At 46.2% G+C, this 19858-nt stretch overlaps 1 protein-coding gene across 1 annotated transcript; it reads left to right on the top strand.

Moving 5' to 3' along the window:
* The first annotated feature begins 1402 nt into the window (after positions 1-1402).
* CNPPD1 (cyclin Pas1/PHO80 domain containing 1) lies at positions 1403-17989 on the top strand. The gene is made up of 8 exons (XM_084805650.1): positions 1403-1649; positions 6382-6484; positions 8660-8741; positions 10054-10174; positions 11790-11918; positions 12680-12741; positions 15494-15611; positions 16483-17989. The coding sequence occupies exons 1-8, from the start codon at positions 1581-1583 to the stop codon at positions 17071-17073; spliced, it is 1275 nt and encodes a 424-aa protein (XP_084661776.1). The 5' UTR covers positions 1403-1580; the 3' UTR covers positions 17074-17989.
* Positions 17990-19858: the final 1869 nt, after the last annotated feature.

Raw genomic sequence — 19858 nt, 5'->3', positions numbered from 1 at the left:
AGGTTCTGTTTTGGAGATGGCAGGATGTAAAAGAGTCAAGGTGACTGTCAAGATGGTTAAAAACAGGCAAAAGAGCTATTTTTCTGTTTTCCACCTTTTCAATATACGATCATGCGTAGGGTGAGAAACCAGTGGTAATTGCGTCGAATATAGAACCAGGGGTGGGCGACTTGTGTCCCTCCAGAAGTTTTGGCCTACAGCTCCCATCAGTCCTACCCAACATAGGCAAACGTGAAGGATGATGTGTTGTAGCCCAAAACATCTGGAAGACCACAATGGGCCCACTCTCCTGCTCTAGACCAACCCCTGGAATGAAAGGATATAGCGTTATGATGTATAATACTGTAGTATTATAATTTCATGGTGACTGTAGCCATGAAATTAAAAGACGCTTGCTCCTTGGGAGGAAAGCTATGGCAAACCTAGACAGCATAGTAAGAAGCAGAGACATCACCTTGCCGACAAAGGTCCGTCTAATCAAAGCTATGGTTTTCCCAGTAGTAATGTATGGCTGTGAGAGCTGGACTATAAGGAAGGCTGAGCGCCGAAGAATTGATGCGTTCGAACCGTGGTGCTGGAGAAGACTCTTACGAGTGCCCTGGACTGCAAGGATGTCAAATCAGTCCATCCTAAAGGAAATCAACCCTGACTGCTCATTGGAAGGACAGATAATGAAGCTGAAGCTCCAATATTTTGGCCACCTAATGCGAAGAGAAAACTCCTTGGAAAAGACCCTGATGCTGGGAAAGACTGAAGGCAAAAGGAGAAGGGGACGGCAGAGGATGAGATGGCTAGATAGCATCACGGATGCAATGAATATGAACTTGAGCACGCTCCGGGAGAGAGCGCAGGACAGGAAGGCCTGGCGTGCTATGGTCCATGGGGTCACGAAGAGTCGGACACGACTGAACGACTGAACAACAACAACAATGTGTGCGTGCAGCCCCCGCATGTGGCTCTCAGGGCAAAAGATTGTCCATTCCTGCGCTACACTCCAGAACAGGCGTAAGCAACCTGGTGCCCTCCAGATGTTGTGAACTCTAACTCCTATAAGCCCAAGTCAGCATAGCTAATGGTTAGGGAATAGGGGAGCTGTAGTAAAAAAACAACAACCATTAACTACTGCGCTGCCTGTTTCTCTGTGTACGTTTTAATTGTAATCTGTGCGTCCATGTTTTTCTGATACTGTACGCTGCCTGCGAAGTCCATCCCAGCTGGTCGAGGTTCTTCCAGGAGCTTTAGGCTCAGGACTTAACGAAGGCGTGACTCAGCCTAAAAACAGCGGGCCCGACCTCGTGTACGTCCGGCGGCTGGCTGGAAGTGGCTGCCGCGGAGAGACCCGCCTCCTTGCCCGCCCCAGGAACTGGAAGGCGAGAAGCTGCGCCGGGGCTCGGTCTTCTTCCTTTGCGGCGGCGGCGCCACCAGCGTCAGGGCCCACCGGGGAGTTCTCCGCTCGCTGGGCAGCTCCTCCCCAGAAGCAGGGGCAGCCAGAGCCCGCGCCGGGTTCCCGACGCCCGCCCTACAGCAGGGGCGCCAGCAAGGAGGCAGCCTCGTTCGACGCCCCTCTCAAGCTCAGCGGGATGGACCTGAACGGGCTTCTTCTGGACGAGGAGGGCGCGTTCTCCCTGAGCGGTTTCCAGGAGTTCACGGTGAGCTGCCGCCGTCTAGTCAGCCCCTCCGTCCGGTCAGCTGGACCCAGCGAGGCGCCTGCCAGCCCGCCCGGCGGGCGCTGAGGGCCCCTAAGCTCCCGTCTTCTTGTTTTCGCGCTCTTAATGGCACGCCCACGGCCTGCCATTCAGTGACACTGCGCCCCGTGCCTTTCTTCAAAGGCATGATAATTGGCCGCTGACGCTCCTTCGCCTGTTTCGCTATAAGCAGCCTTCAGTCGTATACCCCGTCTTTCCCCAACCCGGCGCCCTCTAGATGTGCAGGACTACAACTCCCATCAGCCCCAGCCAGCATGGTCAGGGATGTGTCAAGAAATTCCTAGCTGAAATTATTGCCACAGGTCCTGAACTCTCTGGTGGCTTCTAGGCAAGTTGCTGTATTCTTGAGTCCGGAGTTCCCATCTGAAATATGGGATAATACCAAGGTCTGGGTGATTTCGGGATGGTTGGCAAGGATTACTAAGATTTATGTCAGTCTTCCCCAGCGTGGTGCCTTGCAGATGTTCTGCCCTACAACTCCCTTCACCCCTGATCATCTGAAGGGCACCTGGTTGGGGAAGCTTGCTATACCCACTTACCTGGGAGTATATCCCATTGAACTTGATTGGACTTCATTTTGAGCAGATGTTCTACATAGGCTTCTGCTGGCAGTTGGGTAATGGGTGGAATCCTTCTCAAACTTTCAGTACATTCTTTACCTATTCGGTGGCACGATCTACTCCTGTTTAGTGACGGGCGTACGGAACTGCAATGTGATAGCATCTGGAGGGGTAGCCATATTAGTTTGTGGCAACTTAAACAGAGAATCTTGTGGTATCTTAAAGTCTAACAAACATGTGGTAGCATAGGTTTTCATGGACCAGAGCCCACTCCATTAGAATGTGTGGAACATCATCGTGAATTGGCACATGTGCATACATGCACACAGACATGCGTGTAGGGAGAAGGAAAAAATGTTAGCAGTGAGGTCAGAGGGGAATTAAATTTTAAAAACACAGGCAGTGATAATTGCCTTAAGGCTTGCAAAATAATGTCCCATGAAATAATTACAGTGACCATTCACTGTTTCACCAGATTATCGTGAATAAAAGGGTGCAAGTTGGCACGCTGAAGGGCACATACAGAAGGGTATGCTTGTATTCTAAGGGTGCAATCCTATGCTGGCTGGGGAATGCTGGGAGTGGTTGGCCTTTTCTCTGTCTAAACATGCATAGGATTGCACCCTAAATGACTGAATACATCAATTATTTATTTTCTAAGCTTTATCCTGCCCTTTTTCGAAGGGAGCTTGGACTAGGGTTCCCCGACAGTCTCACATCTAAATATTAGATGCAGACTTGTTTAATTTTATTAAAAGTGTAAGGGGAAAATTCACCCTGATCATACCTGCACTTTATTTAAAAATTGCATATCCTGTCTGTTTAGAAGAAGAAGAACTCATGGTGGTTTACATCAATGACATGGCCAAACAGTATATAAAGCATCTATATCAACAGTACATAAGATACCACGCCAATGTCCCTGCCCCCTTTTAAGTGACTTCCAGTCCCTGGAGAACTTGAAAGCTTGCTCAGTATTTTGTGACATTTTGGTTGGTCCTAATAAAGGTATTGCCCTACTGTGGATTTAGTATATAGGTCAGTAATCATGAAATAGCAGTTGAGATAACAAGCCCAGGAATCAATTGAATAACAAAAACAATCATTCATAAAACAGTGATTAAAAAAAGGGAACAGGTGTAATCTGAACAGACAAAACAAAAGGGAATAGAAAATGTTCTGCCAAAAGCCTTCTTAAACTGCCACATGTTTTAAAGTTAAGGAGCATCCAAAGAGTGTAAAAGGTTTCCTATAGGAATTTTTCAGAACCAATGTTATCTTCCTTCCTTCTGTTCACTTTAGGATTGTGGGTTTATAGCAGGGCTGGGGAATCTGTGGCCCTCCAGATGTTGGACTACAGCTCCCATGATTGCTGCCCATTGGCCTTCAACATCTAGAAGGCCAGTGGGCATCATATATCATCAGCTACAGACATCCTGGGGCTGTGTGCTTACCCCCTTGTCCCCAATTCCTGTGGACAGATGAGGGATCAAGTGCGCATAAATAACAATTGTTTGGAAATCATGAAAACAGACCAGGAAATGAAAGGAAATATATAATTATGGAGGCACATAAGGTAAAGGCATGAGCAATGGGGAATAACATCATTTTTTTTTCAAGCTTAAGCTTTATAGGATTTTGTGTCTTCAAGCAGGATGTGGGCCATTGATCAGTTAGCACAAAATACAAAGAAAACCAAATTGCTCATTGACCTGATTTGTTTTAATTTTTTCAGTAAAACTGTAATTGAATTGTTATTGATTAAATAGGTACGGACAATAAGGGAAGGGCAAAAGCTGGAACAAAACAGCAGCGACTCTGGGAGGCTTAATTAGCTTGCTTGGATACATTCATGTCAACAGATCTTGATAAACTACACACTTGCGTGCTGAAGGAACTGGGTGAAGAAAGCTCAGATCCAGTACAATAATCCTAGAGAAATTGTGGGAGATCAGTGAGATCTAAGATTTAGGAGGCTGGAGCAGGGCAGACAAAAAACAGTGGGAAGACCTTTTGGAAGCCAAGTCTTCTTTACATATTTTTCCTTCTTTACATATGCCCCCCAATCCTTTGAGGAATTGTTGTATGCAGAATAATTGGTTTGGGACTACCAGCATGAATATTGTTCTTGATACTTCATCCAGTCAAGTCTCCTTCAGTGATAACAAGCAAAGTCAGTTATTAGAATAAGAGTATGGATGACTGATTATGTTTACCACTGATCCTACATCTGGCCCAGGAGCACTAGTACTGTGAGAAGGGGGGTGGGGAGAGAGGGCAGGCAGGCATACTTTGTTCAATCTTGCAATCTCAATGGGCTTACTCTTCCCTCTTGCTCCCGTGCCATGCTCCTGTCCTGTATCACAACTAGTATTGATTGCTTCAAATCCTCCTCATTGACTGGTCTGAACAAAAAGGTTACCAGAGCTGAGAGATACTATGCAAGGTGAAGGAAGCTGCCAGAAGCAAGAATACAACAGGCTGGTTGGTGGCCCAGGAAAATCATTGCTCTCTCCTTCCCTCTTGTTGCTGTTATTTCTTCCCCAGTTTACAGTTTACTCTGCCTCGCAGACAGGGACTTTTTTTCTCTGTACTGAGGTATCCTTCAAGCTTGTGTTATCATCTCTCAGGTGGTGCATCTTTACCTTTTCATATCCTCCTCTGGAATAAAAAAAATCTCTTTCCAAATAAAAGCATAATTCCAGTTGTCCTTGATGTGGGCAATGCCACAGTACAACTTTAGTGTTGCCCTTAGTCTCACCCCTTTTGTAAGATCTCTGACCAGGCAACCGTGTTCTTTTCGGCATTAAAAGAGGTAAGACGTGGACTTCACTCAGGCTTAGAAACATTTCAGCTAGTGCACTATGTCCAATTTTGATCATAATGTTTAGGAAGGATGTGAACAAACTGAAGAGCGTTCAGAGAAAAAATGTTTTAAAAAATGTTTTGGAGCATTATATGAGGAAAGGCTTATGGGACTGGGCAATTCTAGCTTAGAGAAAAGAAAACTGGAGCTTCTTAATATTTAAAGGAGATAGGATGTTATGTTCAGTTTTTAATGTTAATAGGGATTTTGTGTCTTAAGACAGCCTTCCCAACCTTCTGGACTATGACTTTCATCATCCCCAGCCACTGTGACCAGGCTGTGTTGGTTGAGGATGGTGGGAGTTGTAGTCCAACATATCTGGAGGGTAGCAGATTGGGGAAGGCTGATGAGTGTTCCCTACTCTGAGTCTTTGAGATGGGTCTGGCTAGCCTGAAACTTGAACAAATGCATCCTGAAGGATAATTGTTGAATGTGGCCATTGAGGGAAAAACAGTCTTGGGGCAGCGGTGTGGATTTAGGTGGAATATTAATAAAGAGGAGAGTGACTACATGATGGCAGAAGTTGCATGGGATTTTTGGATTCTCCTTCCCTGACCATTATAAAAGGACATGGAGGGAACAATCCTATGGGGATAGGCGGCTACCCCCAAACTCAGAGGTGACTGCCTATCCAATGCAGGGCGGACAGAGTGCGGAGGAGATCTTTGCCTCCATGCACTGGGTGCCCTGCATTTGCAGCTAGACAGAGCTGATTTTGGCTGTCTAGCCACAGCGCTTCGGAGTGGAGGGGTGGTGGTGGCCAGACAACACATAGGAGGCATTATACTGGCCCTTCTGAGGTCCTTGCCCCTCCCCGCCCCCAGGAACACCCACTTTCCTCCCGCTCTGCGCTGCTCTTACAAGCGTGGAGCCTGGGACGATCTGCGCAGCCTATGAGGTGGCGGGGCTGGGGAGGTGGTTTTCTGGGAAGTGACCTCAGAGTGCGGGCTCCCAGGTCGGTTCCCGAAAACCAAACAATCGTATGGCCATCTAGCAGCCATAGGATTGTGCCCTTAAGGTATCTCTCTTACTATATCTCAGTGCTTAGTGTGTATGCCTAGCTGGTCCTGCCTGAAACGGAAGACATTAGTGTGTTTTAAAAATGTATTATGGTTACTCCAATAGATACTAATCATCTCCTTCCGTGCTGAATCATAGAACTAAAATCTTCAGTTGCATCTGGATTGGGTGGGGGAGAAAGATGGAGAGTCCCAGCATGGCACCCTCATTTACCAGTCCTTTCTCTCAGTTTCTTCCCAGGCACCAGCAGCTAAGTGATCGGGTACGCAAACGGCTTTACTATGGCTGGGATAAAGACAGTGCCCTTGATAACCTCTCAAGTCCAGTCGCAGGTAAGTCTGGCTTTAGGACATTGCAGTTGGACCAGGGAAGGAGGCTTGAAGGAGGGAAGCCCTATCTGTATATACACATGGGTGAAAAACTCTCTTCCCTTTTGCTCCCCCATCCTCCTTACCACCTTTAATGTAAGCAATATTCACTTTAATTGGCTACCGGATCAAGAAAATCTGTAAGAATTTAGCTGTGTTGCTTTCCTACCTCTGTTTCTTTCATTATGATCTTGGTATAACCTTATCAGAGCTGAAACATGTGTTCTCCCCATCTCCCCCACCCCCAAACTTGGTTATTTAATCTGTTCCACCATGTTCTTGCTTGGTTCTAATATAGCTAATGAATACACTTCCTGCTCTGCTCGTTCATCAGCACTGTTGGCTGCTTAAATACTCCAGGTCACTGCAGGGATAGAATGTTGAGTCATGTGCAAGAGTGTATGAGAGCTGGAGAGAGAACGTGTGTGAATACTTCACAGCTAGGCTCAAACATTTGCATCAAGTGCCATAAACTAAGCAGGATGTTTTGGCAGCATAACTAAACAGGATGTTTTGGCAGCATAACAAAATTGACTGTCAAAGTCTGCAGGGTGTAGATGTGCGAGAGCCGGGGGCAGGGGGGCAGGAGCTTGTGAGCACATCTCTTAAGAGGTTGCTGAGGAAGACTGGTAAGGTGAGGAGGAAGCTTGCCACCTCACCTTCCTCCACCTATCTGAGTTCAAGCAGACTGCAAGGGTAACTGAGGCCTTTAGTTCCTCTATAACTGAGGAACTATATGCTTCTCTTATTTTTATTTATTTGATTCTATTTCATTTGATCCATTGTCATTTATATCCTGTTCTTTCTCTAAGAAGTTCAGGGTAGTATACAGTAGTTTCTTCCCATTTAATCTGTATTCTTCCCAGCCAATCCTGCAATTGGGTGTTGTGATTTCTAAAAAGTCATTTTTATTTTGCAAGACAGGCTGGGGATAATGGATGCTAAAATGCAGGCCTGAACCAGCAGGAAAAGACTAACTCAGTAGATCCCTGGTGGTTGCTAAGAGACAAGTATTTCAGAGGTTGGAAGTCCAAAGTTTGACCAGCAATTTCTGGAGTACATGCAGATCTGGTTGATCTTGTCAAGTTGGAAAGACTCATGGACCGTGAAAGAAATGCCCAAGACAAACAATACCAAGGATTGTGCTTTTTTGGAAATATCCAAAGCTGCACTCCAAAGCCTACTTACTCATAACTTGTCCTTTTTGAAGTAAACAGAGCATTTAAAACAGGGGTGAGCAACACATGGCTCTTGGGCCTCATGCGTAACCTGCCAAGCCCTGCTGTGCCCACCCCTTAAATTGGGTTAAAAACGTTTTAAAATCAGCACCCATGGCTTTTGGAGGGAAATTTTTTAAAAAATTCAGTACTCAGAGGGCTAGTCCGGGGGCGGGGGGTAAAAACTGCCCACAAACATTCCATAGTTGCCCACCGCTAATTTAAAAGAAGACTCCAAGGAAAGGGGCTTCCCATCTTGGGATGATGGAAGAAGTTACTGTACCTTTCTACCAATTCCTGATTCACCACTGTACTTATGCTGCACTGTTTTGGTTCTTTGTTGTTTTGGGGATATTGCTCATACTTGTTACATAGAAGTGTTAATGTAAAGTTACGTATGTAATGGATATGCCAGAGAAATAATGTTTACTTTATCCATTTATACCAGTGACCTGATCAGCTGCAATTGGTAACTGAAGGTAACCAAACAATGAATGAATACGGATACTGTCCTGTGTACACTTATCTTTGTTTAGATCACTGGGACTTTGCTTCTAGGTAAATGTGCTCAGGACCTGGGAGTAACCAGGGCAAGTCTTTCTATCCAGCTGTCACGTTATTCTTGTAGTAGATGTTTGCTATATACTCTCACCATTTTTAATGTGGCTTTCCAAGTGGACACTGCATCTTTAGGGGTGAAATTGTTCTCTGTCCTTCAAGGCTCCAATTTTGACTTTTTATTTTACATTCCCAAGCATCTTTCTTTGACAAGTGGGCTACAGAGGGAAGCAGGTCTTGCCCTCTGTAATAGACACCGGTTTCCATTATACATGGAGGAGGGGTGTGCACTAGGACACTGGCATAGCTTGGGCACAAAGGGCTCTGGAAGCTCTGTTGAACCCTTATTCTTCCTCCTTTCTAGATATTGCTGTTGAATTACTCCAGAAAGCTGCTCCCAGTCCCATTCGGAGGCTCCAGAAAAAATATGTCTCTCATGTCTCCCGGTATGGCTTGGCATCCTTTTCTGCCACTTTTATTCTTCTGTTTCCCATGCATGCATGCTTTCTCCTCTTCATATTGTGGGCTGAGGCTTTTTTTTTTTTTTCATTTTTAAACTAATGCTTGGATTTGTGCAATTTCATTCATGCTGCCTTTCTTGATGGAAAGGCAGCATATGCAATCAAATATAAAGATATGTGCACATGCTAATAACTTTGCAAAATCAGCCTTTAAAGAAAAAGAAAAGTTGGAAGGCCCCCATAGAGATGTAGGGAAGCCTTAAGATAAGATCATGAAGTAGCTGGGTTTTGCAAGGTCAACAACAAATATCTCTAAATAAAGAATTATTTGGAGGCACATACAATGAATATGTATATTTGTATAAAATCAGCTTTTCATTGAAAAAGAAAAGGTGGGTGTGGTGTAGCATTCCCATTTTGGGGACCAGAATGTGTAGGAAGAGAGTCATTGCAATGCAGTTGCGTAGAATAACTGCAGGAGGGTTTTTGAGGACCTAATTTATACACGAAAGAAATGGAATGCTAGTTGAGGGCAACTAACAAGTTAGAAGGTGAACTGTGGGCCCCACCAGATCTTCAGTGAGAGCTCATGGAAAAATGAGTGAATGTGGACTTAATCCTAAGAGATTTTTTTCAGCTGTAGAGCGGGTCTGTGTCCTTGCAAACTTCCTTCTCCATAGTTGTTGCAAGGATAAATGCCTTTTATCTATGTTCCATCTCTTGTGGGACTGAAGGGAGTTTGATTGCAGATAAAGGTGTTGGGATTGCGCAACAGCCAAATTGCAGTACATGTAGCAGGGGTGGGCAACTTTGGGTGGTCTGGGGGGCATTTCCTCCTCTAACCCCCTTCCCACTGTGGGCTGCTGTCTCCCGAAAAAAAAAAGAAAAAAGAATTTACCCCCCCAAAATGGTGGCACCAAAAACTGTTACATCTAGCTTGCAAACAATCTAGATACGACATTTTCAGCCTTCCATAGTACTCCAGATGCCATATTTTTCATTTAAAATCATTATAAAATGTTTGCGTTTTCCTGGGATGGGGGATACTGTGGGTGGGTGGGGGGCTGCACTGGGGGATGGAGGGGGAGCAGATGTTTCCCTGACATATAGCATGTGGAAGTTTAAGGATGGCTGGTCAGTGCAACTAGAATTGCCTCGAGGAAAGGTGGAGTCTTTGATTCCTGTGGGATGGGATTTTCTAAGCCCCCAAACACTCTTGAAGTATAGGTTAAGTTGTCTGCCTTATAGATGAAATCATAGGAGGGCTTGAGCTGGTGATTCTTAACTCTTGTCTCAGGGAGGCTTGCATCTCCCCCTGCTCCATGATGTTGGCCCTGGTTTACATTGAGAGGCTTCGGCACCGCAATCCTGAATACCTACAGCAGATCTCATCCTCTGACCTCTTCTTGATCTCCATGGTGAGCAACTGGGTTGGGATGGGTTTGCGAGGCAGTGGTTGAGTAGTAAGAGTGCTACCTGCCCAAATGTTGTGTGGGGCATTTTTAATACAGTGCTGTCAATGGTACTTTATCATCCTTTCCTACAGTACAAGTCTCTGCCCTAAGGAGCATACCATTTTAATGTTGGGGGAAAACTTCCTGCCCGTCCTGGCCCCGCAGCACAGATGCCATAATCCTTCTGAAGCTCCAGCACCACAGTACATTTTGTTTGCCTTCAGATCCTTTTAGCACAACTATAGTAGCCTGTGGATTCTCATCCTGAAGGTGCTGTGGTGTAGCTGCTAAGAATGTGTATATAGTATTATAGTAGTATGCTAGTATAGCCTCCCTCCCTCCCTCATTTGCATCCAAAAGGGGTGGGGTTGTTGTGGGGTGTAATTAAAGTATGAAGCGTGTAGGCTGGACTTCCTTCCTGAGTGAAACCCTGTCCCATTCCCCCAGAAAGAGAGGCAAAGATACAAAGTTGAATGCTGAAGCAAAAGGCATGTTTATTAAGGGTAAAGATACAAGAGGTCGGCACGGGATCAGTGATTGTAATTGTAACCTGCGGGGAAAGTAGCATCTTTGAAATGGCTGTGCTCGGTGGGGGTAAACCATTGGAGCCACTTGGTGTTGTCAGGCTGGTAGCTGGGCATGGGGTTGTAGCTGTGCTGTTTGGCAGGCAGGACCTCCCACGTGATGGAGTAGGTGACCATCATGTGGGCCTCGTAGGTGAGATAGGTGTTGATGGTGAAGTCGGAGACCCTGGTGAAATGGTTGCCTTGGCCCCTGAACTCTAGGTAAGCTGCTATTCTCCAAGTCTCAGATTCCCATCTAAGATATGAGGATAATACCAAGGTCTGGATGATAACAGGATGGTTTGTAATTATTACTGAGATTATTTATGTCAGCCTTCCCCAGTGTGGTGCTTTCCAAATGTTTTGCCCTACAACTCCTTTCATCCCTTTCAACTCCTTTCATAATCATTACCCATGCTGGCTAGGGCTGATGGGAGTTGTCAAAACATCTAGATGGTATCAGGCTAGGGAAGGCTGATCTATATGAATTCCTTTGAATAAGTTATTGCTCTATCAATATTTTAAGTAAGCTAGTGTGATATAAATGGGATTTTCTCCTTCTGTTGGCCTAGCTGCCTCTGTGCCATGAACATCAACATACGTACCTCTTTTCCCCATCTTCTCCATAACTTGATTTTTAATTTATTTTTTGGTAATGTGTCCCAGGATTATCTGCCATAGGCTCTTTGCCATTATCCTCTTGCTCTTCTTATCTGCAATCCTGCCACTCAACCCCTTTAATTGGAGATATTTCCCTGTTATGAATGGATGTCCCTTGCCTAACCTGTTAAGCTGAGGATGTTGAATTCTTCACACTGGCACTATAGGCTGCATAGTAGACTTCCCCCTACCACCTGAAATGCAGGGCTGAAACGCAGGGAACTTGAAACTGAAGATGGATTTTCTTCCATCCTTAGAAACTGGGAGGACTGACCTATATCTTCAACCCATCCCTTTAAGAAAGCAGGAATACCATTTCTCCCCCCATCCCCAATTGAAACTCCTGTTGCTTTCAGATGGTTGCCAGCAAGTACCTATATGATGAAGGGGAAGAGGAGGAGGTCTTCAACGATGAATGGGGTGCTGCAGGCAAGGTGGATGTGCAGACCATGAACACGCTGGAGATGAATTTCCTCAGTGCCATTGTAAGGCTCCAACATCAGTGTCATGTGAGAGGAAGGGAGGGCTGCTAGAGAGAGGCACACATGCCTCTCTTACTTTCAGCCCAAGTTCAGCTGAGCATAGAGCGACTGCTGGGTTTAGAAGGGTGTGAGGGGATGTGTGTTATAGACATGACAAAGTTAGGTTTGCAGGAGTCGTAGATGCTTGTAATAAGGATTGAACAAAGGGGTTGAGTTTGGGTGTTTTGTTCAAATCCTAATCTTCTTAGCAGCATACACAGTGGTTCACAACAATGAATTCATGAAACAGTTAAGACTTAAAATCCTAAAACTGTATCAATAATAATAATAATAATAATAGACAGCAATGAACAGCCAGTGTTATCTTAAAATGTAGAATCACAGCAGGTCAAAATCCTCCATTAAAACAAATAGTGGTGAAAAGAGTGGTTTTAACCTGATGCTTGAGTGACACTAGGGTAGGTGCCTCCCTCCCTAGTCTTGGGTGGGCATTTCTTCCATGAGCATAACGTCAGCACTGCCATTGAAATGTTGACAAATTGGGGGAGACTCAGTGAATGAAATTTCAGAGAGCTGCCTAGCTAGTTCTCAACACTTACCTCAGCAGCTTCTCCTGCAACACTGGGGAGGTTTCTTCCTGCTAGAAGTGAATAGTGTTGGGGACATGGCTGTTTGTCCCTTCCCTGCTCCAGCTTTGTTGCAAGTGAGGGGATGGGAAGACAATTCCAGCTCACTGGCTTAACAATTCCTTCCATGTTCTATAGGACTGGAGCCTCTACACAGATCCCAGGGAGCTTTTTGAAGTGCTCAGCTGGCTGGAGGGAAGGTAGGTGTTTTTGTTTCTTCTGTACCTGGTACTGAAGGAATCCTTCAGGCTCTGTCTTTCCTGGGTGTGGGCAATAGTTGCTGTCCATCCTGGATGGGCTGAACATGGCCAGAGAGTGCCTTCCCGCATGCCCTGTTTAGAAGAGAACTGCTGATCCATAGCTACATTGCAACACTTGGATGAAGCCACTCTTCCATGAAAAGCTCCAGGGCAGTGAGCCAAGCAGCAGGCCCACCTGCCTGCTTGGCTTTTGCATGTGGCTTTGCAGTGTAGTAGATAGCAGTATCAGGTATGACCTAAATCATATCCCTGATGAATATACAGTGGAGGTGAGGAATAGATTTCAGGGATTAGACCTGATAGACAGAGTGCCTGAGGAACTATGGACGGAGGTCCGTAACATTGTTCAGGAGGCAGCAACGAAATCCATCCCAAAGAAAAAGAAATGCAAGAAAGCAAAGTGGCTGTCTGATGAGGCTTTACAAGTAGCTCACGAAAGAAGGGAAGCGAAAAGCAAGGGAGAAAGGGGAAGATATACCCAACTGAATGCAGAGTTCCAGAGAATAGCAAGGAGAGACAAGAAGGCCTTCTTAAATGAACAATGCAAAGAAATCGAGGAAAACAACAGAATGGGAAAGACTAGAGATCTCTTCAAGAAAATCGGAGATCTCAAGGGAACGTTTTGTGCAAAGACGGGCATGATAAAGGACAAAGAAGGCAGGGACCTAACAGAAGCAGATGAGATTAAGAAGAGGTGGCAAGAATACACAGAAGAACTATACAGGAAAGATCTGAATGTCCCTGATAGCCATGATAGTGCGGTCACTGAACTTGAGCCGGACATCCTCGAGAGTGAAGTCAAGTGGGCCTTAGGAAGCATTAGTAACAACAAAGCTAGCGGAGATGACAGTATTCCAGCCGAGCTATTTAAAATCCTAAAAGATGATGCTGTTAAAGTGCTGCATTCAATATGCCAACAAATCTGGAACACTCAACAGTGGCCACAAGACTGGAAAAGGTCAGTTTACATTCCAATTCCAAAGAAGGGCAACGCCAAAGAGTGTTCAAACTACCGCACAATTGCGCTCATTTCACATGCCAGCAAGGTGATGCTCAAAATCCTACAAGCTAGGCTTCAGCAGTATGTGAACCGAGAACTACCGGAAGTACAAGCTGGGTTTAGAAGAGGCAGAGGAACTAGAGATCAAATCGCCAACATTCGCTGCATCATGGAGAAAGCAAGAGAATTCCAGAAAAACGTCTATTTCTGCTTCATTGACTACGCTAAAGCCTTTGATTGTGTGGATCACAACAAACTGTGGCAAATTCTTAAAGTGATGGGAGTACCAGACCACCTTACCTGTCTCCTGAGAAACCTGTACGAGGGTCAAGAAGCAACAGTCAGAACCAGACATGGAACAACCGATTGGTTCAAAATTGGGAAAGGAGTACGACAAGGCTGCATATTGTCACCCTGCTTATTTAACTTATATGCAGAGTACATCATGAGAAATGCCGGGTTGGATGAATCAGAGGTCGGAATTAAGATTGCTGGGAGAATTATCAACAACCTCCGATATGCAGACGATACCACCCTAATGGCAGAAAGCGAAGAGGATCTCAAGAGCCTCTTGTTGAGGGTGAAAGAGGAGAGTGCAAAAGCTGGTTTGAAACTCAACATTACAAAAACGAAGATCATGGCATCTGGCCCCATCACTTCCTGGCATATAGAAGGGGAAGAAATGGAAGCAGTGACAGATTTTACTTTCTTGGGCTCCAAGATCACCGCAGACGGTGATTGTAGCCATGAAATTAAAAGACGCTTGCTCCTTGGGAGGAAAGCTATGGCCAACCTAGACAGCATAGTAAGAAGCAGAGACATCACCTTGCCGACAAAGGTCCGTCTAATCAAAGCTATGGTTTTCCCAGTAGTAATGTATGGCTGTGAGAGCTGGACTATAAGGCAGGCTGAGCGCTGAAGAATTGATGCTTTCGAACTGTGGTGCTGGAGAAGACTCTTATGAGTCCCCTGGACTGCAAGGAGGTCAAATCAGTCCATCCTAAAGGAAATCAACCCTGAGTGCTCATTGGAAGGACAGATAATGAAGCTGAAGCTCCAATATTTTGGCCACCTAATGCGAAGAGAAAACTCCCTGGAAAAGACCCTGATGCTGGGAAAGACTGAAGGCAAAAGGAGAAGGGGACGGCAGAGGATGAGATGGCTAGATAGCATCACGGATGCAATGAATATGAACTTGAGCACGCTCCGGGAGAGAGCGCAGGACAGGAAGGCCTGGCGTGCTATGGTCCATGGGGTCATGAAGAGTCGGACACGACTGAACGACTGAACAACAACAACAAGATAGCAGTAACAGACATCTGCTGAGTTCTCAAAACAGAATCCTTCCAGGTTTAGTTTTGGCAGCCATATCCATGTGCTGGAAAGACAGAAGAAAAAGTGGAAGACTGCTTTGACTCATCAAAAGGAATCCAGCTGCTGGGTTTTATATGTGTGTGGCTGGCTGGGGATGGTAAATGATGCCTCACTGAATGGATTGGATCTGTTGCTGTCTTAATGTGCTCTCAGTGGAGCCAACAGTGTACAAGCTCCTGAGACAGGGGAAACTGTGTCTTATATAGTTATTTCTGCCACTGAAATGGGAAATAGTTCCTGCTTGTAGTGCCAGGACACAAGGTCTGTGATGGGATGTTCTTAGGGCCAGGGCTTTAATTCCTCCTTTCCTTTCTGCAGTGTGGCTGAGAGGCAGGGCATCCAACGTGGCTGGTTCACCTACACTGACCTGTGTGTCTTAATGGAGCAAACACTGTGGCAACAGGCATTGGGTCAGTTCTACCAGCAGGTGGCCAAGGTAAGATGCAGCAGGCTAAGCCCAGCAGGAGGAAAGAGGATTGGGGTGGGGAGATCAGCAATCCTTTGTGTGTGGGGAGGAGTGGAAGCAAATGAATAAAGTATCAGTGGTAGGGAGCAGTGTGCATGAGTGAGTGCAAGAGAGAGAGACTAATTCCTACTTAATAGGATCTGGTGTACCTTGGAGTGGTATATGTCTGTACTGTTGCTTGATGAAAGGTAAACCTGCTGATTTTACTGGTTCAATTTCTAGGCCACTTTGCAACCCAGAATGCCCTTAAAGTGGCTTCATCAGACAAAAGATGGAAGTAGCTGAAAACATAGAGACCCACAAAATCCACCATAGTGTGGTTAAAAACAGCAGATACATACACACAAAAGATAACACATCTAGTAGCATTTGTCCACCCAGCCAAAAACCTCTGCAAAACCAAAGCCCGTGGGCTTTCCCAAGAACAGTAATCCACAACTAGGATGTCGCTACTGGAAAAGCTCTGCCAACCTGGGCTCTCTAAATGACAGAATCTAGACGGAAATGTATTCATTTTTCACAGGGGTGGGAAATGTGTGACCCTTCAGATGTTGTTGAACTAAAACTTCTATCAGCCCTCGCCATTAGCTATGCTGGCTAGGGCTAATGGGAATTGAAGTCCAACAACATTTGGAGGGCCATAAGCCCCCCCACTTAATAGCTTGCAGCCCTCCCATCCGCACGTATGCCGAGTAGACTACACCTCCACATTTGAAAGGTAGAGAGATGTTCAGGTAAGGTTCTTAGCAATGTGTATTCCTGGCCCCAGCTGGGTTGCTCCAGGTGAGGGGGACTTTGGGGGCAGAAGGTACAGTGCATAATCACACTTCTCTTTCTACAGCTGGCTTGCATTCTCGGTGTGGTGTACCTGACCAGTATCGCTGCTGTCCTTGCCTCGGCTGCAGTGGTGCATCACACTGTACATGTGAAGAGGGGTGGTCCGACTGAATTCACCAGCACTAGGGCTGCTCTAGCTCCATGCCTGCCTTTCCCGTCTTCAGTGCAGTATCTGGGTCGCAGCTTGGTGCTACCTAACAACTCTCCATGCCCAGGAGCAGAGAACAGAACCTTTCAAGAACAGCAGCAGCATCCAGGAAGCAACAGTGTTGTGGCTTCAGCACTCTACCTGTGGAGCAGCATCTTTAATGCATTCTCTTGTCCCTCACCAGCCCCCATCAGTCCGTCACTTTGTCCGCGCTGCAGTCAACCCATCACCTGCATGGCTGCCAACCACACTGCTTGCACCCGCCCCACTTCACAGTCGGCTCCCTTTGGACTTGCTGCCCACTGCTCCAGCTGCTCATGCTGGGGCTGGCACCTTCCTTTGTCCCCTAGCTGCAAAGACTGGCCTGAACCGTTGGCATTGCAACAGTGCCCCATACAGGCTGCCTTGGAACTTGGAAGGATAAAGGCTTTTATGTTCCCTAGCTAGGGCTGGAAGGAGGAGACATAGCTTAGATGTGGGGGTGGTATGTGCGAGGGGCACCTTGATGGGAAATGCTGTGGATGTCTGAAAGGCATAGGGCACAAGGCAGGGAAGGCTGGGAGATGGAAGGGGGGGCACCTAGCAGTCTGTACTCAGTGGATGCCTAACTCCCTTTGCTGGGTCTGACTTTGACTTTTCTGCCTGCTCCCACAAGTTGGGCGCTGTGCTTAAAGGCCACACGGTGTTTCCTGGGAGGATGCATCCCATCTTAGGAGTGCAAGGCTTGGGTAGGATGAAGACTGAAACAGTGAGGCCTGGGTCTTCTTTATCTCTTCTTCCACTTCAGCTGAGCCATTCCTTGCTCTGGAGGCCTGGCTGGGTCTTTCTTCCATGAGTAAAACTTGGATGGGGGACTGCAAGCATCGGGCCCCATGGGTCATGTCCTTGCTTGGCTTTCTGTGCGGCAATTTGCCTGAGGCACTTGGACATAATGATCTGTGGTGACTCACCACCATGGTGACCAGCTCCAGTAATTCTTCACATTCAGGCCATCAAGTAACAACCAGACAATTAACATAATGTATGAACTTATTGTCCTGAGCCCACCAGGCTGCCTGCCTTGCTTTCCCTAGTGAAGATGGCATCCCTTGCTCTGTCAGAACAGTGCCATAGAACTGGGAAGGAAAGGGTGACAATTGCCAGGCGAGGCTCAGGGCCCCTTAGCATCCATTTAATTCAGTGTTTTGTTGCCCCTGCCCTGTACATGTGAGTGCTTGACTGCCCCCTCTAGTTCTTGGGGTGGGAGGGGGCAGAGGGATGGCAGCCACTTTTACACCCTGTTCTTACCAGCACCTTTTTTGCTGTAGTTTTTCACTATTTCTTGTAGATGGGATCTCTTCTAATAAAGGTAGCTGTTGATGTGTTTCTGTCTCTCTTTCTTCTTTGGTGGTGCCTGGCTGGGGGCTTACTACAAATCTCCTCTTGCTTCATTTTCTATGTTTGAGGGGATCTGTAGAGTCACAGTGGGCTCAGCTTCTGAAGTTTGCAAGACTTGCATTTTATGGAATTTGGAATGTTTGGGCAAGGGATGAAGCACTACTGTGGATGAGCCAGGACTGCAAGTAGGAGCTGGGATTAAAAGCTATGAGATAGCTCCTGACTCTCTATTTTCTGACCACTTCTAAGCTCTGTTCAAGGCAATGTTTAGCTTTGCAAACAGTATCTGGCACTGTCTGTTTTAGAAGTGTGCAAAACGTATGAGGCATTCTTCAGTTTAATTATAATAATTTAAAAGCAGCAAAATAACATTCTCAACTGAGTTCTGCACTACTTATTTGCTGTTTATATGCAATAGCTGTAACCTCGCAGCCCACCTCTCTTCATGGCACAATGAAGGGGGTTTGACTCGATGGTCTTGTAGGCCCCTTCCAAGCCTACTATTCTATGATTCTAATCATTGCCTTCTACAAGGCAGTTCCCTGAGGTGTATTTTTGTTTGAAGGAATTCCATGTTCTGCATTGCTCTGCAGTTACTGTGTTCAACATTTGCCTTTCTCCTGCATTTTGTACACTGTGTGTCTCTTACCAGATCCACTATCAGGTCTCAACTTTGCAGTACCAATCATTCCTCCCCACTGCTCTTGGGATCAAATGGAGAAGAGGTCCTACTGAGGCTTTGTAGATGTATGCCCTTGGGAAACAATAGATGTGCCTTGAGTACAAGAGTTCGTAATGCTTCACTATTCATTGTGATTAGTAGCCCACCTTCCCTCCAGCCAAAGGCTGCCTTAATGGTTACATGCTGCTCAGATAACTGGGGTTACCCCTGAATGGTGTTACCCTTCTGAGACTCTTCCCTCTACACTTTGCAGCGTAGCACTCCCTGTAGCTGCCTGGCGTTGGCACTGACTGCAAGAGGAGAGTGCTTCTGACTGAGCCATTGTCCATCTCTCTGCTAGTTTTGTGCCAAGTCAGATGGGGCCAGCAACAATGGGATCGGAACTGATGATCTTAAAAGAAACACCACTTTGTTTTCTAGGGATGCAAGCAGTGATGCTGGTGTGTATATGTGGTCAAGCACCTTCTGGTGTGCCATCTAATCTTCATCAGCCAGGTGCAAAGGCAGCAAAAGGGAGAGGGCTATGGTATCTATTGCAGTGGTGCCATTGTGGTTCCCCTGAAAGCAATGTAAAATTTTGCTCTTTGAGACTAATAATAATTTACACCACTTCTCTGAGGATAGCTGTCTCACTGCTCTGCACAGTAAATGGATGTGCTCCTCTCAGATAAGGCATTGGTTTGGCATTGGTACTACAGCGGAGTAACCCAAGTAGGCATCGCAGAGGGATCTTGCACTGGAGTTTACAGAACATGGGTGGATGAGCCAGGACGTAAGAGAACTAAGCTAGGGTTCTGAATCGGCTGGTGCTGAAAATACAACGTAGGTGTCTGGGTGAACCTCTCTGGGGAGGATATTCCACAACCAGCATGCCACCACTGAAAAGGCCCCCTCTGGTAGCCACCCACTGCACTCATTTGGCAGGGGCACCCAGAGAAGCCTCAGATATGATCTTATGGTCAGGATAGGTAGGCAGATATGGGAGGAGAAGATCTTTCAGGTAACAGACTTTAAAAGTTATTACCAGCACTTTGAATTGGGCCCCAGGGATAGACTGGAAGCCAGTGCAAATGGCAAAGTACTGGCATAATATGATGGTACTGACCACTCACTTCCTTCTTTTAGACCAACTGATATTTCTGGACCGTTTTCAAGGGCAGGCAACATATAACA

This window comes from Heloderma suspectum, chromosome 1 (genome assembly GCF_057233095.1).
Source record: "Heloderma suspectum isolate Gila_16-S chromosome 1, 16-S_ref, whole genome shotgun sequence".
In the NCBI taxonomy this organism is placed as follows: Eukaryota; Metazoa; Chordata; class Lepidosauria; order Squamata; family Helodermatidae; genus Heloderma; species Heloderma suspectum.
This window is presented reverse-complemented; position numbering and strand designations above follow the sequence as displayed.